Genomic DNA, 21,371 nt, shown 5'->3' on the forward strand with positions numbered 1-21,371 from the left:
TTGGTGCACTTTTCTGCCAGAGCTTATGTGTAGATTTAGAATCACTTTTCTCTTAGGTCCAAACACCCACCATTGGTTTCTTCCCAGACATGCTGTCTACTTTCTTGCATTGGTGTGGCTCATTTGTTACAGTTGATGAAAGCACATTTTTATAATTGTACTACATGATTTACCTTAGAGTTCACTGTTTGTGTTGTGCACCTTGAAGACATCATGATGAGTAAAAGGACAAATACTGTGATCTCACTGAGATGAGATCAGAACAAGCAAATTCATGGAGTCAGAATCTAGAACGTAAGTTGCCATGGGATGGGGTGGGAGTACGGAATAGGGAGTTAAGGCTTAAAATGTACAAAAGTTTATATTTGGGGCAATGGAAAAGTTTTGGTAATGGATGGTGGTGATGGTAGCACAACATTGTGAATGTAATTAACACCACTGGGTTATATATTTGAATGTGGTTAAAGGGGAAATTTTAGGTTGTATATGTGGCATTAGAATAAAACTGTTTAAAAAATCCATGGCACTGCACAACACAATCAATTATTATTTAATTACTCTGATGACACTCTATAACCAGGGTGATCATGTAATTAATTGTCCAAAGTGAAATACTTTGAGAGCGAAAGGGGACTGTATTAATTATTTTGCCAAGGCATCAGGCACAAACTGTGACAGTCACCCTATCTATAACACTCTTGGCCTTTGTATTTACTCTCTCTGAATTTGGAGTTTCTCTGCGGCTCCATTGAGAAACACTACCCTTCTCATTCTTCTGGCTGGAGTTTTTCCCATCTTTATTTTTTTTTGGATCAAAATGATCCCATCTGCTTTCTATTTTATTTTCTAAGCTTTCTTCAAGATTCATGAATCTCTGCTAGCCCCCACTCTTGTTTTCCAACACTGTCATGTTTTCATTCTTTTAAAAAAGTATTTCCCATCATTTCAGTGGGACCCGAGATAGAAGTGCATTTTCAGTTTGACATTTTGGGTTGGAAACTCTTTTACTTCACTTTAAACATATGCTAGTTTACTATATTTTATACGTCCTTGAATGTCACTTTATTCCTTTTTGGAGCCAGGCAAATGCAGTGATAACAGTTGTGCAGGAGTGAGCTTACACTGGAAGATCATAAATCCTTGGTGACTGCTTTCCTTTTATTACTCTAGCATCTGGAAGGGTCCCATGATGCCTGTGAAATATCGGGCATTAAGTCATTGCACCTCTGAACCACTCTCTATATTGCCAAGAGAGGTTTATATCCTTTCACACACTGTTGTATCACATGAAAAAAAATGATGATTTCTGCAATGATAATTCAGGTCCAGCATAGTCAGGTTAAAGGCAGAAAGTTGTGGGGATTTAGAACCAAAGCTAGAATTTTGCAGAGCTTAATGAAGGGGAGCAAAATCTAGAATTAATCCAAGTAGATTCAGTTCAGAAAGACAATAATACAGGAAATGCAGATGCAAAGAATAAGACCTAGCAATAAGGGATCTAAAGCAAACAGAGAACTTCCTAACTAAACTGGTCATGAGGGCTAAGAGCAACAGTGTCACCCAGAAGAGGAACAAAGTTGACCTAATACAGAAGTTATTCCCTTGGCCACTTTGGCAAAGGGTTATTGCCAGTCCTTGGGGTTGTGGTTGCACAGAGATGCTGGACAAGATGGTTCCTACTCTGCCGATTAAGAGTCAAGATTCTGGTGTTTGGAGTTAGTGGAACTAGCAGAGAACTACAGAATTCTGTCCTTGGATTTACTTCACACAAATGTGAAACTTAAAAATGGTCATCACCTGAATGCATAAGTTCTAAACTAAAGCCAGTTAGTATACAAATGATCCTTTCTGGTCCTTGACTTTACGACTAGAGTATATGTAAATCTGTAAGTTACACGCGGTGTGCCAGCAGGCTAGGTTAGCCCTTTGCAATGCAGAAGAGAAAAACCCTCCTCAGCTCCCGTGCTGCCCATTTAGTATCCATCGTTTTCCTGTCAGTAGTTTTACTACTCCTGGGTTAATGTGGGGTTGTATCAACAAATTATCTTGCTTTTTTAAGCTTTGAAGTCCCCTCACCCTCTAGAGTGCCATTTTGGGGTTTGATGGTGTTTTAGTTTCCTAGCTGCTAAAACAAATACCATACGATGAGTTGACTTAACAACAGGAATTTGCTAGCTCACGGTTTCAGAGACTAGAAGGCTTACTTCCCCTGGGGTTGGTAGCTTCCAGCTGGGCAGCCATCTTTGGGGTTCCTTGACTTTTCCTTCACATGGCAATGCACATGGAGGTGTCTTCTCCTTTCTGCTCTGGATCCCATTGACTTCTGGTTTCTTTCTGCCCCCCATGGCTTCTCTCTCCATCTGACTTTCACTCAGTTTATAAAGGACTCCAACAATCTGGATTAAAGCCCAACCAGATTCAGTTGGGTCACACTGTAACTGAAGTAACATCTCCAAGAAATCTCATTTCACAATGGGTCCACACCCACCAGAACCAAGACCAGGAACATGTCCAAACTGGGCTACACAATTCGATTCACCACAGATAGTTTGTTCTTTGTTAGGGAATCAGCAAGAAAGTGGGGATGGTGCTTTTATCACCAGTTTTTGAAATGTTTTGTTCAGGTGGATGGTTGGTTGAGAGGTTGCTTCCTGGTAGGTTCTGGGCTTCAGTATTATACACATTAGGGCAAGCTCACTCAGCTGTCACCAGCTGATGCTATTAGTTCAACATTGCTCCATCAGCATTTTGTCTGGAAAATAGGAAAACAGGAGCAGTCACAGGGAACAGACTTTATTAGATAAGCAAGAAAGAAACCATGTAGGTAGATGTCAAACCAATAAAATACTCTACAAATAGTAGAGACACAACTGTAGCCAAAGTCAAGGTGTTATTTGTCAGGAGCAGAAGATTCTTAGCGGTTCCCTTCCCATATAACAGTAGAGTGAGAGGGGCTGCAGAGACATTTAGATTCCTCCTGGACTTTTGGGAAAAATTAGTCAGTTCTTACAATGCATGGTGCTTGGGATATGGAGAGTGGGTGTTAAATATCTTCTTTCCTTCCTTCCCTTTTTCCTCATCTCCCTCATCTTTCTCATCTCCCTTTGACTTTCATCTCTTCTTCTCTTTGCTTTCCTCTAATTCTCCTCTCCCCCATCCCTAACAGTTTCTTTATCTCTGTGGTTGTCTGTGCCCTCTCTAAGCTCAAACTCTTACTCATATCCCCATACCTTTTGCCACCTGTCACTTGGGTGGAGAACCATGGAATTAAGGGAATCTCAAGAGAGATGGTCAAATCACGTACCATGATAATTCAATATTGACATACGATTGTTGCTTTGCTGATCTTCTTCCCATTATTCCATCTTAATTTTTTGTCAACTTTATATCCAGTTCATGTGGAGCAAGAGATTGTTACCTTTATTACAAAAATATGTCTGCTGGTGTTTGTGGGACATTGGTTTTTCTTGTACTCTGCAAATTTTTATTTCTGCACCACCATAATCTTTGGGTTTGTTGTCCTTTTATTTTACTGTTTGTACTGATATTTTCATTTGCCTTCATAAAAGATTTTATTCTTTGGTCATTCCAGCTATGGGCACGTCTCAGTCTCCTGATCAGTATGCCTGGGTTAATGACCTCACTGACCACTTCTATATGGTTCTATTTGGCTATATATTATATTTTGTGACTTTATAGCCAAAAAAATTCCCTGCCCAAGATGACATTTGACTTTCATCAGCTCCCACTCCTTTAGGAACTACTTAAAGTTAAGAGAAAGGATCTTTGTGGAGCTGAAGGTGCTTAGAAATTGGAGGCATATAGTGTTTTGCTTTATGTTGGCATCAGAAGGACAATGAGAAACATTTCAGCTTTCCATTTTGGGACTTTCCAACACATGTTCCAACATTTAGGCTGCAAAAAGCCAATGCCCTTTAAATTTCAAAGGAAAGAATTCTTGCAACCTTGACAACAATCAAAGTAACCTAAGTGATGTTAGTTTAATGAGTTACATGTTTCTATGGGTCTGAAATTTAATTTCATACCTGATTTCTCTTTCTCTTTAGAAGTGGAACGGATAGTGAAAGCCAATGACCGTGAATATAACGAAAGGTTCCAGTATGCGGTGAGTAAAACACATGTTGCACATACGTGCTAGGGTAGTTCTTACCTTAGGGAGGGTGTGATTCATGCCTTCTAGAACTTTATGACCTCACTAAAAACTTCTTTTTTGGCCTGTTTCATAGCAAGTTGCAATATGTTTCCATAAATACAGATTTTAGTTACGTTTGTATGCACATAATGGCATACAAATGGCATTCATAATGGCTTGTCTGAGACATTTCTCTCTTGCACTAGGAGTGGTTGCAATGATTGGTATAGGAAGAGGGTGACAGAAGTCCTTTCTCAAGAATCGATACTTTGTTCATTTTTTGTGCTCTTTTGGGAACTAGAAACCACAGGAATAATTGGAAAAGGGGCCTTTATTGTGGTACTTGCAGATGGAAGTGGTGCTGATGGCTGATGGGTGATGAATAGCATTTTGGGGGCTTCCTCTAAGTAATCCAGGCTGAATGTGGAAAAGGATATGTAGGAGAAAGTTCCACGGTCTCTAATGATTATGTTTACAAAGTGAGGGGCAAGAATGATTAATTTAGAATGTGGGCTTTAAGCTTATATTAAACTAACTTTTCTTTCCTTTTTTCTTTTTTAATGAGGTCTTTTTTCATTTAAATAAAAAATATTTAATAAGTGTATACTAAGTGACTGCCCCTGTTCTAGGAAATTGGGATACATTGAAGAACAATGTGATGAATTATATCATAGCCCTCATGAAGATCTCTGCATCCTTCTATGACTTGACCAAAGTGCTACAGGGTGTCTTCACAAGATTTAAGCACATAATTGATAGAAATGATTCTTTAGAAGGTGACATGTGGGCACATCTTCCATTCTCATGTGTTACCAACCACCAATTCTGTTGCTAGAGGATAACCTTGATTACTAATTTTTTTTTAATGTATTTCCCCTAACCCAGAACCTTATGATATATGCTCCCCTCTTTACACAAGCTTGGAAATAAGATTTTCTTTTAAAGTTGATTTAAAAAATTAATGTACAATATATTGGAGCAGAATTTAGCAGATACCATATAAAGAAGGAGAATTGCTTCAAGGTCTCCAAGATCAGCCATGAGACTGATTACCTGAGCACATCTAATGAAAGAAAGCCTCAAGTCGAAGAGCGGCTGGAAGGCCATTAAAGCATAGAGTTATGAGCGTCTCGGGACAAACTTTGCAGTGTCCACTCAGACACTGGCTATAGGAGAGGAGGTTTTGGTCAATGGATTTTTTAGCATTTTGTAAAAATACTAAATAGATTTCCTATTCGCAGGTCTTTCTCAGATAGAGTGATGCATACTTTGGGCTATTTTAGTGTGATGCTATTAAATATTCCACAGAGGTAGCTATCAACCCCTCTTTTCTCATGCTGTGCTAGTCATGGTAAGTTGTGATAATAATTTGACTTTCATTATAGGTTTCCCTACTAGGAGACAATACATATTCTCTGTGAAAGATTTCTCATGATAAAACAATATATTGGCACTCTGATTTTATTCATCAGTCTTGTAAGCTTGGTTAAAATAAGTGCACCCTTGAGAGAAAGAATTTCTGAGAGGAGGCCCATGCACTACACTTCTTAGCCTGAGGTGGGGAGAGGCTATAATTCCCCAAGGTGTTGGAGGCCTCTTGCTATCTGTTCATTTAGCTCGTCTGGCCATCACCACACATGGCCCCTTACCTTTCCATTCATTCTACAGCTAGTCCTTTAACTGTAGTGGATGAACTTTGAAGGCCTTGACCACCTCATCCCAAATCAGAGGAGTAGCCATGTCTATTTTAAGACCTTGGGGGAAGAACCAATAATAAGTAATTTACTATAGCATTAGTTATGCATTTAATTGGCTGCAGTTACTTGTTTTCCAGTGTATCACAAGTATTTTCATTCTGTGAGTAGTAACTCTATAAGGAAAGCCATATTTTGTTTATGTTTTGTAAGATTTTACAGTCTTTTATGTATACAGTTATTTTTACTTTTAATTAGTGAAATATTTCAGACTTAGAGAAAAGTATAGAAAATAATTTGACACCCATGCACCCACCACCATGTCAACACTTTGCCATGATTGCTTTCTTTCTTCTAAAAGTAATCAAATGTTTATGAAACCAGAGATTTTTTTTTTTTTTTAAGCTTTCATGATGTTGAACAGTAGCATGCAGATGTGCGGCCATGGCTGTGTTCTCTGTTGGGCTTCCTATAATAAAAGGGCAGAAGGATAGTATTCTATGGACACATGCAGCAGATTGAACAGGGCTGCTCATTTTCTCTGAGCTAAACACACCATGACCAAAACAAAAGCCATTAAGTGATGTCAAAACCCAGAGTAGTAACAAGAGTTGAGAAAGGGAAGCTGCAGAGCAGCGAGGGGCGCAGTGTCCTAGATTGAATGGTCACTGTTGTGGCTCAAAGGGAATGGGCAGCTGCCAGGCCCTTTGGAAATGAGCCTGGGTCTGCACTAGAGCAGCTGGGGCTGTCTTGCTCGGGGAACTCCCGACAGCATGTCTGGCCGTACAGTAAGCAGTGGGGCCTCTCAGCCTCAGTTCACTCAGCTACAAACTGGGAATAGTAAAAGTTCCTTTTTCATAAGTTAAGGATTAAAGTAGATAATATGCAATTACCCTGGGAGCTAGTTTATGCAGAGCGGGGATCTGAACCACTGCCTATCCAATTCCAAAGCTTTTATATCACTACCTATTTGGAATATCCTTTTAATAAAGGTAGCATCCTGGGCCTTTCTGCTCAGTGTTGCCCAGCTTTAAAGGGTATCACCCATGTGGAAATGGATTTGGAGAGACCCCAATAGATCATAACAAGTGAAGAAGAAATATTACCACATTAAGGCTGAAAATGAAACAGGTATAAACTGAAACTTAGTATGAAAAAGGTTAAAAGAGAAATGGTGATGGCCCCTCAAATGTGGTGGAAAGAGGGTTTTGGGATAAGATAGACCATGTTTTAAATCCTTCCCCTCTCTTATTTGCTTACTTGTGATCTGATAGGTATTTCTCAGAGTATGTTATTTGGTGAAATGGGGGAATTTTCCTTATAGGGTAATTTATTATAGGATTAATGAGATAATTTATAGAAAATATTTGATAACAGATAGGTAATATTTATAAGGTGATTATGCTATACCAGGCCCTATACTTTTTTCTTTTTTAAACCTAATATGACTGTGGGTGGCTGCCCACAATAAATTTAGATTCCCTATGAAGTACTGTGTAAAGTAACATATCAGTGAGAAAGACACTGAAAGTTGGCTAAACTTGTAAACCTTTTGCAGCAGCTATCACACCAAAAAAGTTAGCATACTGAAGGTGTAGAAATTGCTGATAAATTACATATGCAATAGTAGAGAAACAAATGCACCTAAAACCAGAAGACTACCAGTGGCAGTAGAAACCAAAAAAAAAAAAAAAAAAAAAAAAAAAAAAAAGCCATTTTGAAATGATTATTCAATTTGAGATAACAAATCCTTATTGATTACCTACCCTCTGCAAAGCATTTGATGAATTCAGGAAATTTTCCTGACAATCTCATCATGGAAATTGACAGATTCATGGTTACTAGTGATAATAATAATAATAAAAATAATAATAGCTTACACACATGTAGTGCCTACCATATGCCATTTGAAAGGCTTAGTTCTAAGCACACTACTATAGTAAACTTATTTAATCTCACAACAACCCTATGGAGTGAATACTTTTATTATCTCACTTTTATATATGTAAACATTGAGGCATAGAGATCTCAAGTGACTTACTCAAAGTCACACAGCTAGATCATAACTCCTATTCATTGACTATGGTTGTGAATTGTTTGTGTACTCTTTCACAAAACCCAGGGAGATGCAGGAGGCAGGGCTTCATTGGCAACTTGTCTAAGGTCACAGAACTATTAGGTGCCAAAGCTGGAATTCTAATTCAGTTTGCCAGATTCCAAAGCTTATGTTCTTTCCATGCTCTTTCTTTTGACCAATCCTGGAAAAGAACAAAAAAACTGAAAAAACTCTTCTCCTCCTCCCACATGTTTCTGGTAAAGCTTTTGTATTTTGAGGAGGCCCAATGGCTTCCAGAAATAAATGAGATATAAAATTTTACAATGCAAGGCTAAGAATGACCTTAAATCTTACCCCTCAGCGTTTATGGATGAGAATTCAGAACAAAAATGTACACAAAGCTCAGATAGACGGTGTGATTTCTACAAGCACTGAGCCTGGCCAAGCAAACTTTTCTCTTTGAAGACTGGTAGAAGATATTTCAATACCTAGAGAAACTTAATTTATCAACAAACCCTAAACAGCAAAGCACATTATATCGGACACAACACAGGTTTAAAAAACAATCAAAAGTATTTTTGAGAGATAAAGGGTTTAGAACATAAACAAAAGACAAGGTTAATGATTCTGAGTAAAATTAATTGGTAAATTAGACATGATATTGTGAGAACTGTAAGGTAGAAACATAAAATTACAAAAGGGAATTCATACTGCCAAGATGTGGAAAACAAAGTGGGTTGGGAGAGTGAGCCAAGCATGAGAATTATTATTCTCATTAGACAGGAGTTCAAAGTTTTCTTGGTTAATAATAGGAATGACTAATAGAAGTAATGAAAACAGTTGTATTAAAATACGTTAGAGTTAAAAATGTGAGAAAAATGGTAAGTGAGCCAAACAGTGAGACTCATTACCCTTTTTAAAAGAAGTTCAAAGTGAATGGTTGAAACAGTGAAAACAGTTGTAGTTGTGTTAGAGTGTGTTGATGTAAAAGAACATCATCAAAGAATTATGGCTACTTCTGACAAAATTATGGCTATTTTTCAGACTTAGTTTAAAAATAAAGAAATGACATTGGAAAACATGGGTTCCCATCAGTTCTTTTCTCTCTCACATATGGACACACATCCTCTATTCCCATTCAATTCTCTTGAACTTTAACTGTACTTGAAAAGAGAGATGACTTCATTTGAATGATGAGAAAGTTATCCTGTCTCAAACTCAGAAACTTCAGTAAAGCCTAACATTCAATTTTGTCTGAAAGCATTTCATGTGCAAAGGTAGATGGAATGTTTCTAAACGATTTTTTTTTTCTGAGCTGAATTATTGATCCTACTGAGGCTGTGCACAGACTTACATAAATTGGTGAAAATTTAACCAAATAATTTTGCATGCTTGTAAAGAAAGCTTTCGATTCAAAAACCGATTCCAGCATCTCAACTTATTCCTAGAATCCTAAAAATCCTTACTGATTCTTGGTTATTGAATGGAATCTATTGTTCTTATGATTTTTGCAATTGGTGGAATGACGATCATTTGGGTTTTCCAAAGTGTGTTCATTCCATGCAGCAAATCCCGAATCTCAGCTGATTATACTAAGACTCTCATCAACATGAATCCCTTTCATATCGCTCCCACCCTTTTAAACATGGCCTGATATCTTCTCTTTTCTTTTAATTCAGAATAAGTGGCTAAGAGTGGAGAAGAAATATCTGGTCCACAGCATTATTGTTGTATGACTTTGGACAGTCATTGGATTTCAGTGATGTGTCTATATTTTTCTAAGACCAGACTGACATAACAGTAAAATTTTATGCTCCTGTGTGTGGCGGCGAATAGAGGATTCACTGTTCCCTTTTTTAATAGAAATAAAATGATTTTCAAAATTCAGTATTTACAATGTGTCTGCTCTATGCCCAGCAACATGTATGTTTGTTGACTTACTCTCCAAAGAGGATTGAAGCAATGTATCAAAGTATATGAAGTTCAAGCGGATAAAAACACATGAGGAAAGTGGGACAGGCAGGGTATTTTTAGGTGGACACCCAAAGTGCACTCTAGAATCACCTAGTGTGTTGAGTGCTCCTTGGGTTACTAAGAAAGTAGATATAAATTCTGCTTTTCACACTCAAGGAGCATGTAATCTACTCAGAGGGGAAGACCAGCACTTGAGAAAAATGTAATAATGAAGAAGGTGAAACTAAGTTTCAATTGTGTGATGTGGCCTGTGTAAGGGAAAGAAGAGATAGAGTGAGTGAAAATGTTTGAGGGAGTTTTGCCAGAGGAAATGGGAAATGATTAGAAACTTGTTTGTTCAGTTGCACAATCAACCATAGTAAGGAGTGACAGGAGCAAAGAAAGGCCTGTAGTCAGATCTAATTGGAGGTGGGGGGTGAGTCATGGGAAATTATGGTTCAAGCACATGAGACCAGGTTGTTAAAAAAAAAAAAAAAAAAGCTTGAGTATGAAGTAATAAGCTCTCAGGAGCTAGGGAGTCATAAAGTGGAAAAGGATTTTATTTGGCCTTCAGATTAAATAAGCCAGATATCCAAATGGAAATGCCCAAGTTAATACGGAATGGAAAATGGAAATTGGCTGGCTCTGAGCTGTAAATTTAGGAATATCAGCTGAAAGGAGATACTTAAAGCTAGGAAAAAAATTGGCTTGTTGAGGGGTGACCCCTGAAGTATGGGGAGTGTGGGTGGAAACTTGGGGTTAGAGAGTGGGAGGAAGGGAGCTAAGAAGTAGTAGAGAGCAGAGAGGATTAGGGAGAACCAAGAGAGAACAGTCAGATGAAGGCCCCCCAGGAAGGAGCTTCTCAGGAAACAACAGGTGGTTAACAGGTCAATGTTAGAGGTCCATGGGGTTAAGAACTAAGGAAAAACTTTTTTTAGAGCAGAAGAAAGTAACTAGAGGACCTCATGAAAACAATTTCAATGAAAAAAAAAAGGTGGACTTGGAAGTCAGAGCAGGAAAGAAAAACTGCAAAAATGAAGGGACTGGGCTATAGCCACCCAATTAAAAATTTGCAATAAAAAGAAATAGGTTAAAGCTTTCAGATTGACTGAAGTTAAGTGAAGCATTTTCGAATGAATCTTCTCACCTATTTTGGTTTTTAAAGTACATAAAGTCCATGGAAAGTAAAACCCTAAATATTTTCTTTGGGAGACTCTTGGGGTATCAACCTGCTGCGACACACTGCAGGCCTGCTTAATCCCCTGCCTCATAGGAAGTTTAGGTTTCTCTTTCATTTCCCTTGAGCAGCATAGCTACACTGCTGACATGCTGTTCACCCTTACCAATAGGCCTGGTAACTGGAGCAATTTATGCATCAACCAAAGAGTATAGATGACGGCAAGCAGTGTGACAAGTTGGAATTAGTAATGGAAAGTGCCAGTAACTTGCATTTGTTATGGGTTTCTGGTTATTGGTTGTTGTGTTTTTGTATTGGGACATCACCAGAGTAACAGAGGCTTTTTAGCAAACATTGAAAATGCCTTTTGTATTGTGTGCTGTTAATATCTGTGTATATTTTTCCAAGTTCTATATGACAGAGGTTTTTATTTTTTCTTTATAAATAATTTACTTTTAGGAGAAAAGATATTTTTTTGGACATCTCTCAAATTCATTTTCTTTTTGGATTCAAGAGTTTAAAAGTATAAATATTTTATCTTTTTGACATCTGATTTGTTTAAATAGTGTTAATCTTTGGCTAAGCATCTGTTTGATTCCTTGTTTCCTTAATATGGTTGGTCTGTTTTAATACTTTTTTCTAGCCTCTTGAATTCCTTTTCTGAAATGTTCTAAAATGGCACATTAAGGTTATTAAAGAACTCAGTTAAACTCTAAAACTCTGAAGTGTTTGTTTGTTATTTACCTGTTCCAGACTTGAGATAATTCAATATTCTCGTAAAGTACTTCTGTTCCATCTACTTTGTGAGGTAAGTTTTAAGTAAAGTCACACAGGTTTGGCTTAAGATTTTTTTTTTTTTTTTTAACTCTTACTTTCTTCGTTGCATTCATATGAACTTGATAACTATCCAAGCAACATGTAATTGTAATTAGAGAGTTTAAATAAGCTAATTTTGATGTTAGAATTTTGGAACTCTATTATAGCCTTGCTATGTTAAAATAAATTTAGGCTAAAACATGGGCTAGGAGGAAAGGTAACTTCCCTTGTGGATAGAGAGCTACAAATGCAATGTCATTCGTTAGCAAACGGTTTGTGAAAGTAATCCATAAATCAACCAAGTGGATGAAATTGTTCAAGTCTAGTAACAGTTGAAAGGTTAACGGTAAAACCACCAACCCCAACGGTTGCAGAGTGGTTTATCTTGTTTTGTAATTTTCTTTACTAGACTGAATAGTCTGGTTCTGGGAACTATATTACAAAACATGGTAATTATTAGATTTTACATTCTGCTGTTGAAAGATGAATAAAACTGTTTATGTTAAAAACATAATCTCAAATTCATATCCATTATTATGACACCAGTGCTTAGATTTCTGTTGTATTTTATATCTGACTTTCTATTTGGTTTCTTACAAAAGTAAACTATTTAAGCATTAAACTTAAAGATACTTAAAAGAATGTTCCAAGAGTTGGTTAGGGGCTATATATATGTGTATAAATATATGTGTATCCTATAAGTGGGTACATATAGGTAAGGGTATGCTTGTAAGGGTGTGTGTGCATTTTAGCAAGAATGTTCTGGCTTGAACAGTGAGAGGCTGTTCTTAGAGGAAGTAAGCAAAGGACAGCAACCAGATTCTCTTGCTTCAATCAGTGATGTAATCTCTAGCTGCTGACACACTTGCCTTGACATCTCTAGCAGCCCTAATGTTTCTGGGTTTCACGTGTTGTCAAGCTTGCTGTGAATGAAGGTTAAATCATTACAGCTGTGGCTATCCAGGTGCCATCTAGCTATATTGTAGCTGGTGATGGCATTCTGCATCAATAATCCACAACTGCAGAGAAATGTAGAGTGCATTTATACAAATGGAGAAACCTGATTGACTCAACTGGAACTGCAAGGAAGTCACCTTAAGTTCATTGTAGAATGAAAGTGTGGAATTATCCTTTAAAGCTGTGCCATCCAATTTTCTCTACAGAACTCTCACCAACTACATGTCCAGCCCATGTTTATATTCCTCCAGAGGAGGGGAACCCATCACCTCCCCACACAACCTTTTCTGTCTTTGGATAATTCTGATCATTGGACAGTTTTTCCATCCACTGAACCAAATCAATCTTCTCTTGTTTTATTATCCACTGGTTTTGGTTTTTCTTCTTGAGGCCAAACAGAGCAAATATATCTTTTATTTCACTTGTTAACCTTTCTGATATTTGTGTTTAAAACATCAAACATGGGTTCACTGAATAGACTAATCTCCAGGACAATCACCTCTAATTCCTTTTTTTTTCAAAGAACTCCATTTTTTCTACAACCTCTTAAAGTGGGTTGTTCCAAGTTAAATGTAATATTCTGGAAGTTATTTTTTAAAATTAAATTTTATTGAGATATATTCACGAACTGTACAATCATCCACAGTGTACAATCAGTTGTTCATAGTACCATTTTATAATTGTACATTCATCACCATAATCAATTTTTGAACATTTTCATTACCACAAACAAAAAAGAATAAGAATAAAAGTTAAAGTAAAAAAGAACACCCAAAACATCCCATACCCTCCATCCCTCCCTATTATTCATTTACTTTTTGTCCTCATTTTTCTACTCATCTGTCCATACACAAGGTTTTCACAATCACACAGTCACACCACGTAAGCTATATAATTATACAGTCGTCTTCAAGAATCAAGGCTACTGGGTTGCAATTCAACAGTTTCAGGTATTTCCTTCTAGCTATTCCAATACACTAAAAACTATAAAGGTATATCTCTATAATGCATAAGAATAGCCTCCAGAATGACCTCTTAACTCAAATTGAAATCTCTCAGCCACTGAAACTTTGTTTCATTTCTCTTCCCCCTTTTGTTCTAAGAAGGCTTTCTCAACCCCACATTTCCAGGGAGATTTATATCCCTGGGAATCATGTCCCACAGAGCAGGGAGGACAGTGAGTTTACCTGCAGAGTTGGCTTAGAGAAGTCGCAGCTGAGCAACAAAAGAGGTTCTCTGGGGTGACTCTTAGGTACAATTTTAAGGACAAGCCCCAAGATTGAGGGCTCGGCCTTCTGTATTGGTAGTCCCCAATGCTTGTGAGAATATCATTAATTCCCTGGGGTGGGGAGGAGTTTAATATTTCCACATTTTCCCCCAGTCCCTCAAGGGGCTTTACAAATACATTTTTTTTTTTTATCTGCACAAATTTCCCTGGGACGCATCGGGGCTTCAAACTAACCTGTACAAATCAGCCAGATTTCACTCCCTATTCAAAGTTCCATGTAATTATGGTGTTTGAATAAACTGACCGTACAAGGTAAATTATATATTGTGCTACAGAAAATATAGATTTTGCACCTAATAAACATCTCTCTTTGGTTTCTCTCAGAAGTTGAAATTTTAAAACACTGTCACTATCACCCTTTTCCCTTTAACTGATACACCTTAGTCCTAACCAAGTCCATTTCATTCATATCTCTAATTGAAGTCTGATTTCTTTTTCAGACTCTTTAACATTTTCTGTATGGGGTAATACTGACATTCATAGCTGCCAGACTCTGGCTCTGAGTCTCAGGTGTCACACAGATACCCAAAGTTCCAGGGACTGACCAGGTTATACACAAAGAGCTCAGCACCTCAGAATTTAGAAATAGCCATTTACAATTCAGGAATAAGTGTAACTGCTGTTAAGAGCTTACAATCTAGGAACCTTTACAATAAACCTTCTCCTGATAACCTATGCTCTTAGACTCAATTCTCAGAGTTTGCACATTATAGTTAGTCCATATTAGTGAGGCATTATAATGTGTTTCTTTTCATTTCTGGTTTATTTCACTCAACCTACTGTCCTCAATGTCCATGCACCTCACAACTTCATTCATTCTTGTGGCAGCTCAATATTCCATTGTATGTATACACCACAGTTCACCATTGCTGGAAATTATCTGACCAGCTTAAAGTAGAGGAAGAATTATTCATGCAGCCCAAGATTGCACTAGCTTTTTGGTAACTGTTGACTCCTATTAATCTTCTACTAATCTCATATTTGTTGTTAGTAACAAGGACTGTGTCACAATTATCTCTGTATCTTGTCCATTATAGGGCTTCGCACAGAAGAGGCACACTTTCATTATTGTGTTGTATGTGGTCTTAATGAGCATGTCTTCTTTATCTTTACTGATATCCAAACCAATGGGCCAGTGGAATCAGAGGCTCTGGGGGTGGAGTCCAAGGCATTGGTAGTGTGTATGTTTTTTAAGCCTTCAGGTAATTCTAATGAGCATGCAGGGTTAAGAACCATTGATCTAAGTTATTAAGAAAAATATTGAACACAACATGATTGGGGGATAAAGGCATGTGCTTTATCACTGGAGACCACCTTCCAGGTTGCCTTTGGGCCATTATATCATTGCATCTTGTTTACTTAACTGGTTTATAATTTCTGTAATTAACTGCCAACCCAATTTTTTGGTTTTATTTATATCATATTCCTGCTCTCTATATTAATGAGCAGAAGGACTTTTTTTTGAAACATCTATTATAGTGCTGGTTTAGATGACTTCTACTTGGAGACAGAAGATGGAATGACTAATTAAACTTTGAAGATTCCTTTCCTAGTCATGTTTCTATGATTCTTGCAAACCATTTAGTTCCATGTTGTGATATTTCAAATACTCTAGTAGACCAAATGCCACAAAAACACCATTGTTCTAAGCAAGACATTTTTGAGGTTGGAAACATGAATGGGCTGAGCTTCTTTATAATATTTTTCAGAGAACGTATTGCCCAGAACTTTTCTAGGTTAGAAAATAAGCTAAAGGAATGTTTGATTTTTTCTTCTTCCTTGCTTTCTGACATATAAAAGTTAATAAACTGAGTGGAAATGTTCTGCTAAATAACATGAAAAATCTATCTTTATACTAGTGCCTCTTTGTCTTCCTTTGGCAAGAAGTACTTTTGTTATTTCCGTAGGGTTATGTGCTGGAAATTATTGAGTTGTGTTGTAAATTACTAACAATTATATTAGCTTGTGCTTTGTTCTGAAAACTCCAGTTGGATTTATCAGTCATGTATTGAGTAATTATTGTGTTTATTACTTTGCTAAGTGCTGTTGGGATTTAAAAAAGTATAAGATAAGGTCTCTGCCCTCCAGAAGTTTGCCACCCCATTGGGATTTTTGAGATTATCTCATAATATATGCATAAATAGAATAACAGTACAAGGCATTGTAAAATTAAGTATGAAAATGAGTGCTGTTAGACCTATAATTAATGTTTCAGTATATCTGGGTAGGAAGAAATTTTTCTAGGAAGAGATGTTTGTATTTCTTAAAGTTGTTCATATTGGTAATAAGTGTCTTTTTAAAAATATGAAAAAAGAGGTAAAACACCACATTACATTTATATAGTGTAAGACTGGTCTGATTTGGTTTGGAAAGTTAACAATTTGCACTGTACTTTGAATCTCTCTCTGGATTTGGTGAACCATTTAGGGCTAGTCAAAAAGCCGGGTGCCAGTTCCCTTTAATCCTACCAACACTTAAACTGACTAAAGAAAATGATGCGTGAGTTCAATCAATAGTATTCCTGGGATATACTGGAATAGAAGGCATTGAGTATGAAGGGCAGTTGAATTTTTTTCTTAATTCAAATGTTAATTATATGTATGATTATTGAAAATCCATCTTTAAAGTATTTCAACATTAGGAATAGTTCTGAATTTATGTTTTATGAAAGAATAATTATAAATACATTTATGAAACTATTCAGGTTTATATTCTATTGCCAGGGCAAATCATCAGTATTTTGCATTTTGACCATGTAAATTTTTTTAAAAAAAGGATTCCTCCTGACTTGCCGTTGGCTCTCTTCACCCTGCTGTGCTCCCCTTGTCCCCATACTGATCTTTTTATTTGCCAGAGCTTAAACTGGAAATGTATGAAAAATCCCTGAATTTACCATGAGTTTTCTTTTCATCCAAGTTATTTTTCTTAAAGGACTGTTGGAGAAGTCTAGAGAAATATCTCCAGTTGAGTCAAAAGAATACTTTGTTTTTCTAGTCTAAGTTCTGATGTGAAGCATTTCAGTGGTTCACCTATGACTTTAATTCACCTCTATGCTCTACTGGTGAAATTGAGAACCACTTAAGGTGTATCATCTGTAGTGGAAAATGGGACTTTCTTGGTTTTAATTTAACTGAATTAAATTACTTAATTATTTACATATCTTTTTGAAAAAGTTGCATGCAGCCTTTCCTATATCACAGAAATTTGTGTCTATCAAAACTCTTAAAGATTGTTTAGTACTTTGCTTCTCAAGATGTGTGTGGTCTGTAGCCTGTAGCCTTACTTCACCTGGAGGTGGGTAGACTTGTAGAATCTCAGGCCACACCACAAAACTACCAAGTCAGAATCTGCATTTTAACAAAATCCTCCAAATGATTCATATACACATTTAAGATTCAGGAGTACTGAACTGATCCTCTATTCTTATTTTATTAGGAGTATCCTGAAGATTTTGGCAAAAGCAGAGATGGGGAGGGAAAAAAAAGTATTTATCAAGCATGATGTTAAGTGCTTCACATGCATTATTTCATTTAATTTTCACAGCAGTTCTACCTGATGGATAATATTACCCACATTTTACAGATGGAGAATTTGAGGATGGGAGGGATTAAGACTTTTCCAAGGGCATTTAGTTGGTAGAATGTGGTGACATCTTTCAGATTCTTAATAATTATTTCCTTGGGCAATTGAACATTTACTCAAGTAGTTACTGACTAGATTGTTTTTTTTTTTTATGGTGAATATGACTTAGACTTTAAGGGAAAATTTTCTTTAAGAAGCACTTGAAATTTTCCTGAAACAAGGTTTGCAGGGATGGCCTTTTGTCTTTATCTGTGCATCTTAAACTTGAGGTTTGAGTTTACCTGCCTTTTTACACATCTACCTTCTTCTTTTTGGCCTGTCTTTCCCCTTCCTTTCCACTGTTGCACGTAGGGCATTGAAGTGAGGTATGTAGAAGCAGAGAAGATGTCGTGGCATCTGCTTCAAGGACCTCACAGTTTAGTGGGGGAAATTTTCTTCATGTCTGGAATCAGAAAAATTTCCTAAAAACCCAGAGAAGAGCATGTGCTCGGCCTTGCTGGTGTCTTACTATGGATAAAGGAAATCATTTCACTGGAAAAGGACTGTTGTGGGAAGAGATTCTCTAAAACTGGTTTGACATCCTTTGTTGTTGTAAATATAAGCAATAACAATGGGGAGAAAATTGGTTTCTAAAATGGCCTTAGACCACATGTCATACTCAGACTTCTAGGTTTTACCTCCTTCACCCCCTCCAAATCTTTTATCCTATGTGTAAGGCTGCTGGTGACATTCAGTGGGAGGGATATGGAGCATAGCCTTCTGTTCCCATGAGGTGCCTCTTGATTCTGTTTTTTCAAACTCACCAACTTCTCCTGTTGCTTCCTCCTGAGAACTCCTACATTTGCATAGAGTTCTACATGAACTTCGTTAGCCAACCTTTACTTTCAAATGGAGTGAATCAGTAGGAGGAACATAAAGAAGGATGAAATGGCAGAGAAAAGTGCAGATCCTGCAACCAGGAGCTCCTCATTCATTCATTCATTCACTCAGAAAACAGGGGCAAGTATCTGATCTGCTTTGTTCCAAGCAGCTTTGTGCAGTCTCTGTTATTCCAAGCTGACCTCCCCAGTGACACTTGGGTGGCTCATTAACTATGAAATAAATAAATCCCCATTGTTGCGTCCCTGGAGCTTGGTACTTAGAATTGTCCCTGTGAGAGGCAGCTTTGATGCAAATCAGTTAAACTACCTAGAGCATCTGTCCTAGTGAGTTTTGATTGGAGACTCACGTTTGAAACTGCTGTGTGTTTTCTCTGGGTCATGGTGGCAGCTCCTTCTGTACTCAGCAGTCGCATGGCTCCTTGCTGAGCTTCTGCATCAACTCCTACAGAAGATAACTTGGCTGTTATTTATGTTATTGGGGAGCCCCACTGCTGGTTCCTCAAAGCAAATTCATGGTAGATTTAATTTTAACTCAGACCACTCATAACCTTCAAATTTGGTGAAAATTTATTGAACCCTTTATATAACGTGATCACAAAAAATAAAAGACCTGAACTTCAATGTATAAGTTATTATTATCATTCTCATGTTTTAATGATAAAACATGCTTTTGAAGGCTGCTGCCATTCCCATGTGGGGAATTTTCTTTTCCTATTTCCCAATCCTTTATTTGTTCCCTCTCAACACTCTACTCCCAAACAAAAAACACTCAACAAGCGAAACGCACAAAGCCCAGTGGTGTGAGTTTGTGTAAGTTTAGGTTTATTGCCCAACCCTGGCTGTGAGGGTGCTAGAGACCACGAAAAACTGGGAAGATTGTAGGAGGACATCTGCATGAGTCTGTCAGGGTGGGGCCTTAGAGCTGCTTGCATTTCCCATCTGATCCCCAGGGTTTAGGAGAAAATTGCATAGCTACCCCAGAGCTGTTATTATTTACACAGAACCCTAGTGTAGGAGGTAAAGTCCTTGGAAGGATTAGACTTTTCATAGTGTGCTGTTATAGTCCCACAGCCCTTCATGAAATTCTTTTAGGGGTGCATTTCCTTGTTAACTGGATTTTTCCATTGTGCCTTTTTACTGTCATAAACACCGAGTCCTTCCTGAAATTTGGCTAGTTCCCATACTGCACAGTAGCGTGAACATGGTCTAATGTTTAGTCCTGATAAACAAAGCATCTCAGTATGCACTAAGCTGTCTGAAGATCCCTTGCAGTTAATGAAAGGCCCTGAGCAAGCCAGCCCCACATCGTCTCAAAATATCCATTCTGGCTGTCCAAGGCCTCTAAAGGACTAGACTGAGAGGGTCAGTGGGCCAAAGCTGAGGGTCTATTCCCTAGCTGACCCCTGATCTAGAAGAAAGGGGTATAGAAAAGCTTTGGCAAAGCAGAAATAGGAGGCAACACAAATCACTAGGGATGCCCTCTGAAAGTCCCACTGAAATACAATCTTTTTTATTTTCTTTACTCTTCTGTATGCTTTCTTTTTGTTTTACCTCTTATCTCTTAGGAGAAGGCATATACTAAGTCTCTTGCTCTCTCTCTCTCTATTATTTTAAGGGTATTATCAGTCTTTTCCCAGAAATCATGAAACAAATGTTAACATTTTGTTTGGAATTACCCAAAAGTCTTTATATGTTGTATGCACCTAAACACCCTAGGGGGAAAAATATTAGCATGATTAAATTAATCTCAGAGGGAAATTTAATTTGTTCCCCTGATAATTGTCCAAAATTAGTCCTTTGCAGATAAATTTCTATTTGCAGGACTTTAGTAGCTCTAGAACAATCTTTCAGATGCTGGAACACTAAACCAATGCCGAAATAATGGAAAAGAGAACAAGGTCTGTGACACTGTCAGACAAATTTGCTTTGGTGGGAGATTGAGACCTGAAAACTTTTACAGCCACCATCCGCATTTCTGATGCATAGATGGGAAATGACGCTCCCTAGACAAGACTGGCAATACTCTCCCCAGATTGAAAGAACTGAAAGTGACTGCTCTTAGCTGATTGAATTAATGTGGGCCTTTCACTGGGCTTTAGAGTCTTTTCTTCAGCAGGGTGAGGAATGTTCTAAGAGGGTCAGTGAGTTCATTAATCAAGAGGGAGTCAAGACACTGTTTTTGATTCATTTCACAGGAAACACATTTAGTATGGGAGAACGCATGATGCCACAACACATTGCTTTGATAGGCAAGCCTTGTAATGACTCTAAGCTCCAGTTTCTTTACCCATAAAAAGGTTCTGATACATTACCAGCTCATTGGGTTCCTTGAGGATTACCTACCTGAGATAATGTATGTATAGTACTTAGTGCAGTACTTGGTATATGTAAAGAGCCAAAACATGTTAGCTGGGGTCATTGTATGCATTAACTTAATACAGAGACATAATCACACAGAAAGTTATAAATTTTCCACTCTGTTCTGTCTTGGGGACACATGGGTTGTACTTATTTCCTGTATTTATTACAATGTTTAGTTGGGCCATCTTCAAAGTTTTTTGAGCATGTTCCTTACCTGTAAAAAGAAAACCTTCCATATGTATATGTATATGTATATGTATATGTATATGTATATGTATACACACACAAATTACACACACATGTAAATAGGATAATCTGTGCCTTAAACATTAGTGACCTTAACTTTTGACTTTTGAGTTAAAATATACATAGAAGTTCTTTTTTTTCCCTGACAGCCCAAAGGATTGCTTTGGTCACACCCTGGGGGACACGTACCCCACTGGCCTGGTGGGT

At 37.5% G+C, this 21,371-nt stretch overlaps 1 protein-coding gene across 5 annotated transcripts in view; it reads left to right on the plus strand.

Annotated features, from left to right (window-relative positions):
* Window positions 1–21,371, plus strand: part of ATP8B4 (ATPase phospholipid transporting 8B4 (putative)) — a 273,488-nt gene that overhangs the window by 31,399 nt on the left and 220,718 nt on the right. For all 5 annotated transcript variants that reach the window (XM_037834015.1, XM_037834017.1, XM_037834013.1 and 2 more), the window contains exon 3: window positions 4,068–4,126. In XM_037834015.1, coding sequence (XP_037689943.1) covers window positions 4,068–4,126 — 59 coding nt within the window. The remainder of the gene's footprint in view (window positions 1–4,067; window positions 4,127–21,371) is intronic.

This window comes from Choloepus didactylus, chromosome 4 (genome assembly GCF_015220235.1).
Source record: "Choloepus didactylus isolate mChoDid1 chromosome 4, mChoDid1.pri, whole genome shotgun sequence".
Lineage (NCBI taxonomy): Eukaryota > Metazoa > Chordata > Mammalia > Pilosa > Megalonychidae > Choloepus > Choloepus didactylus.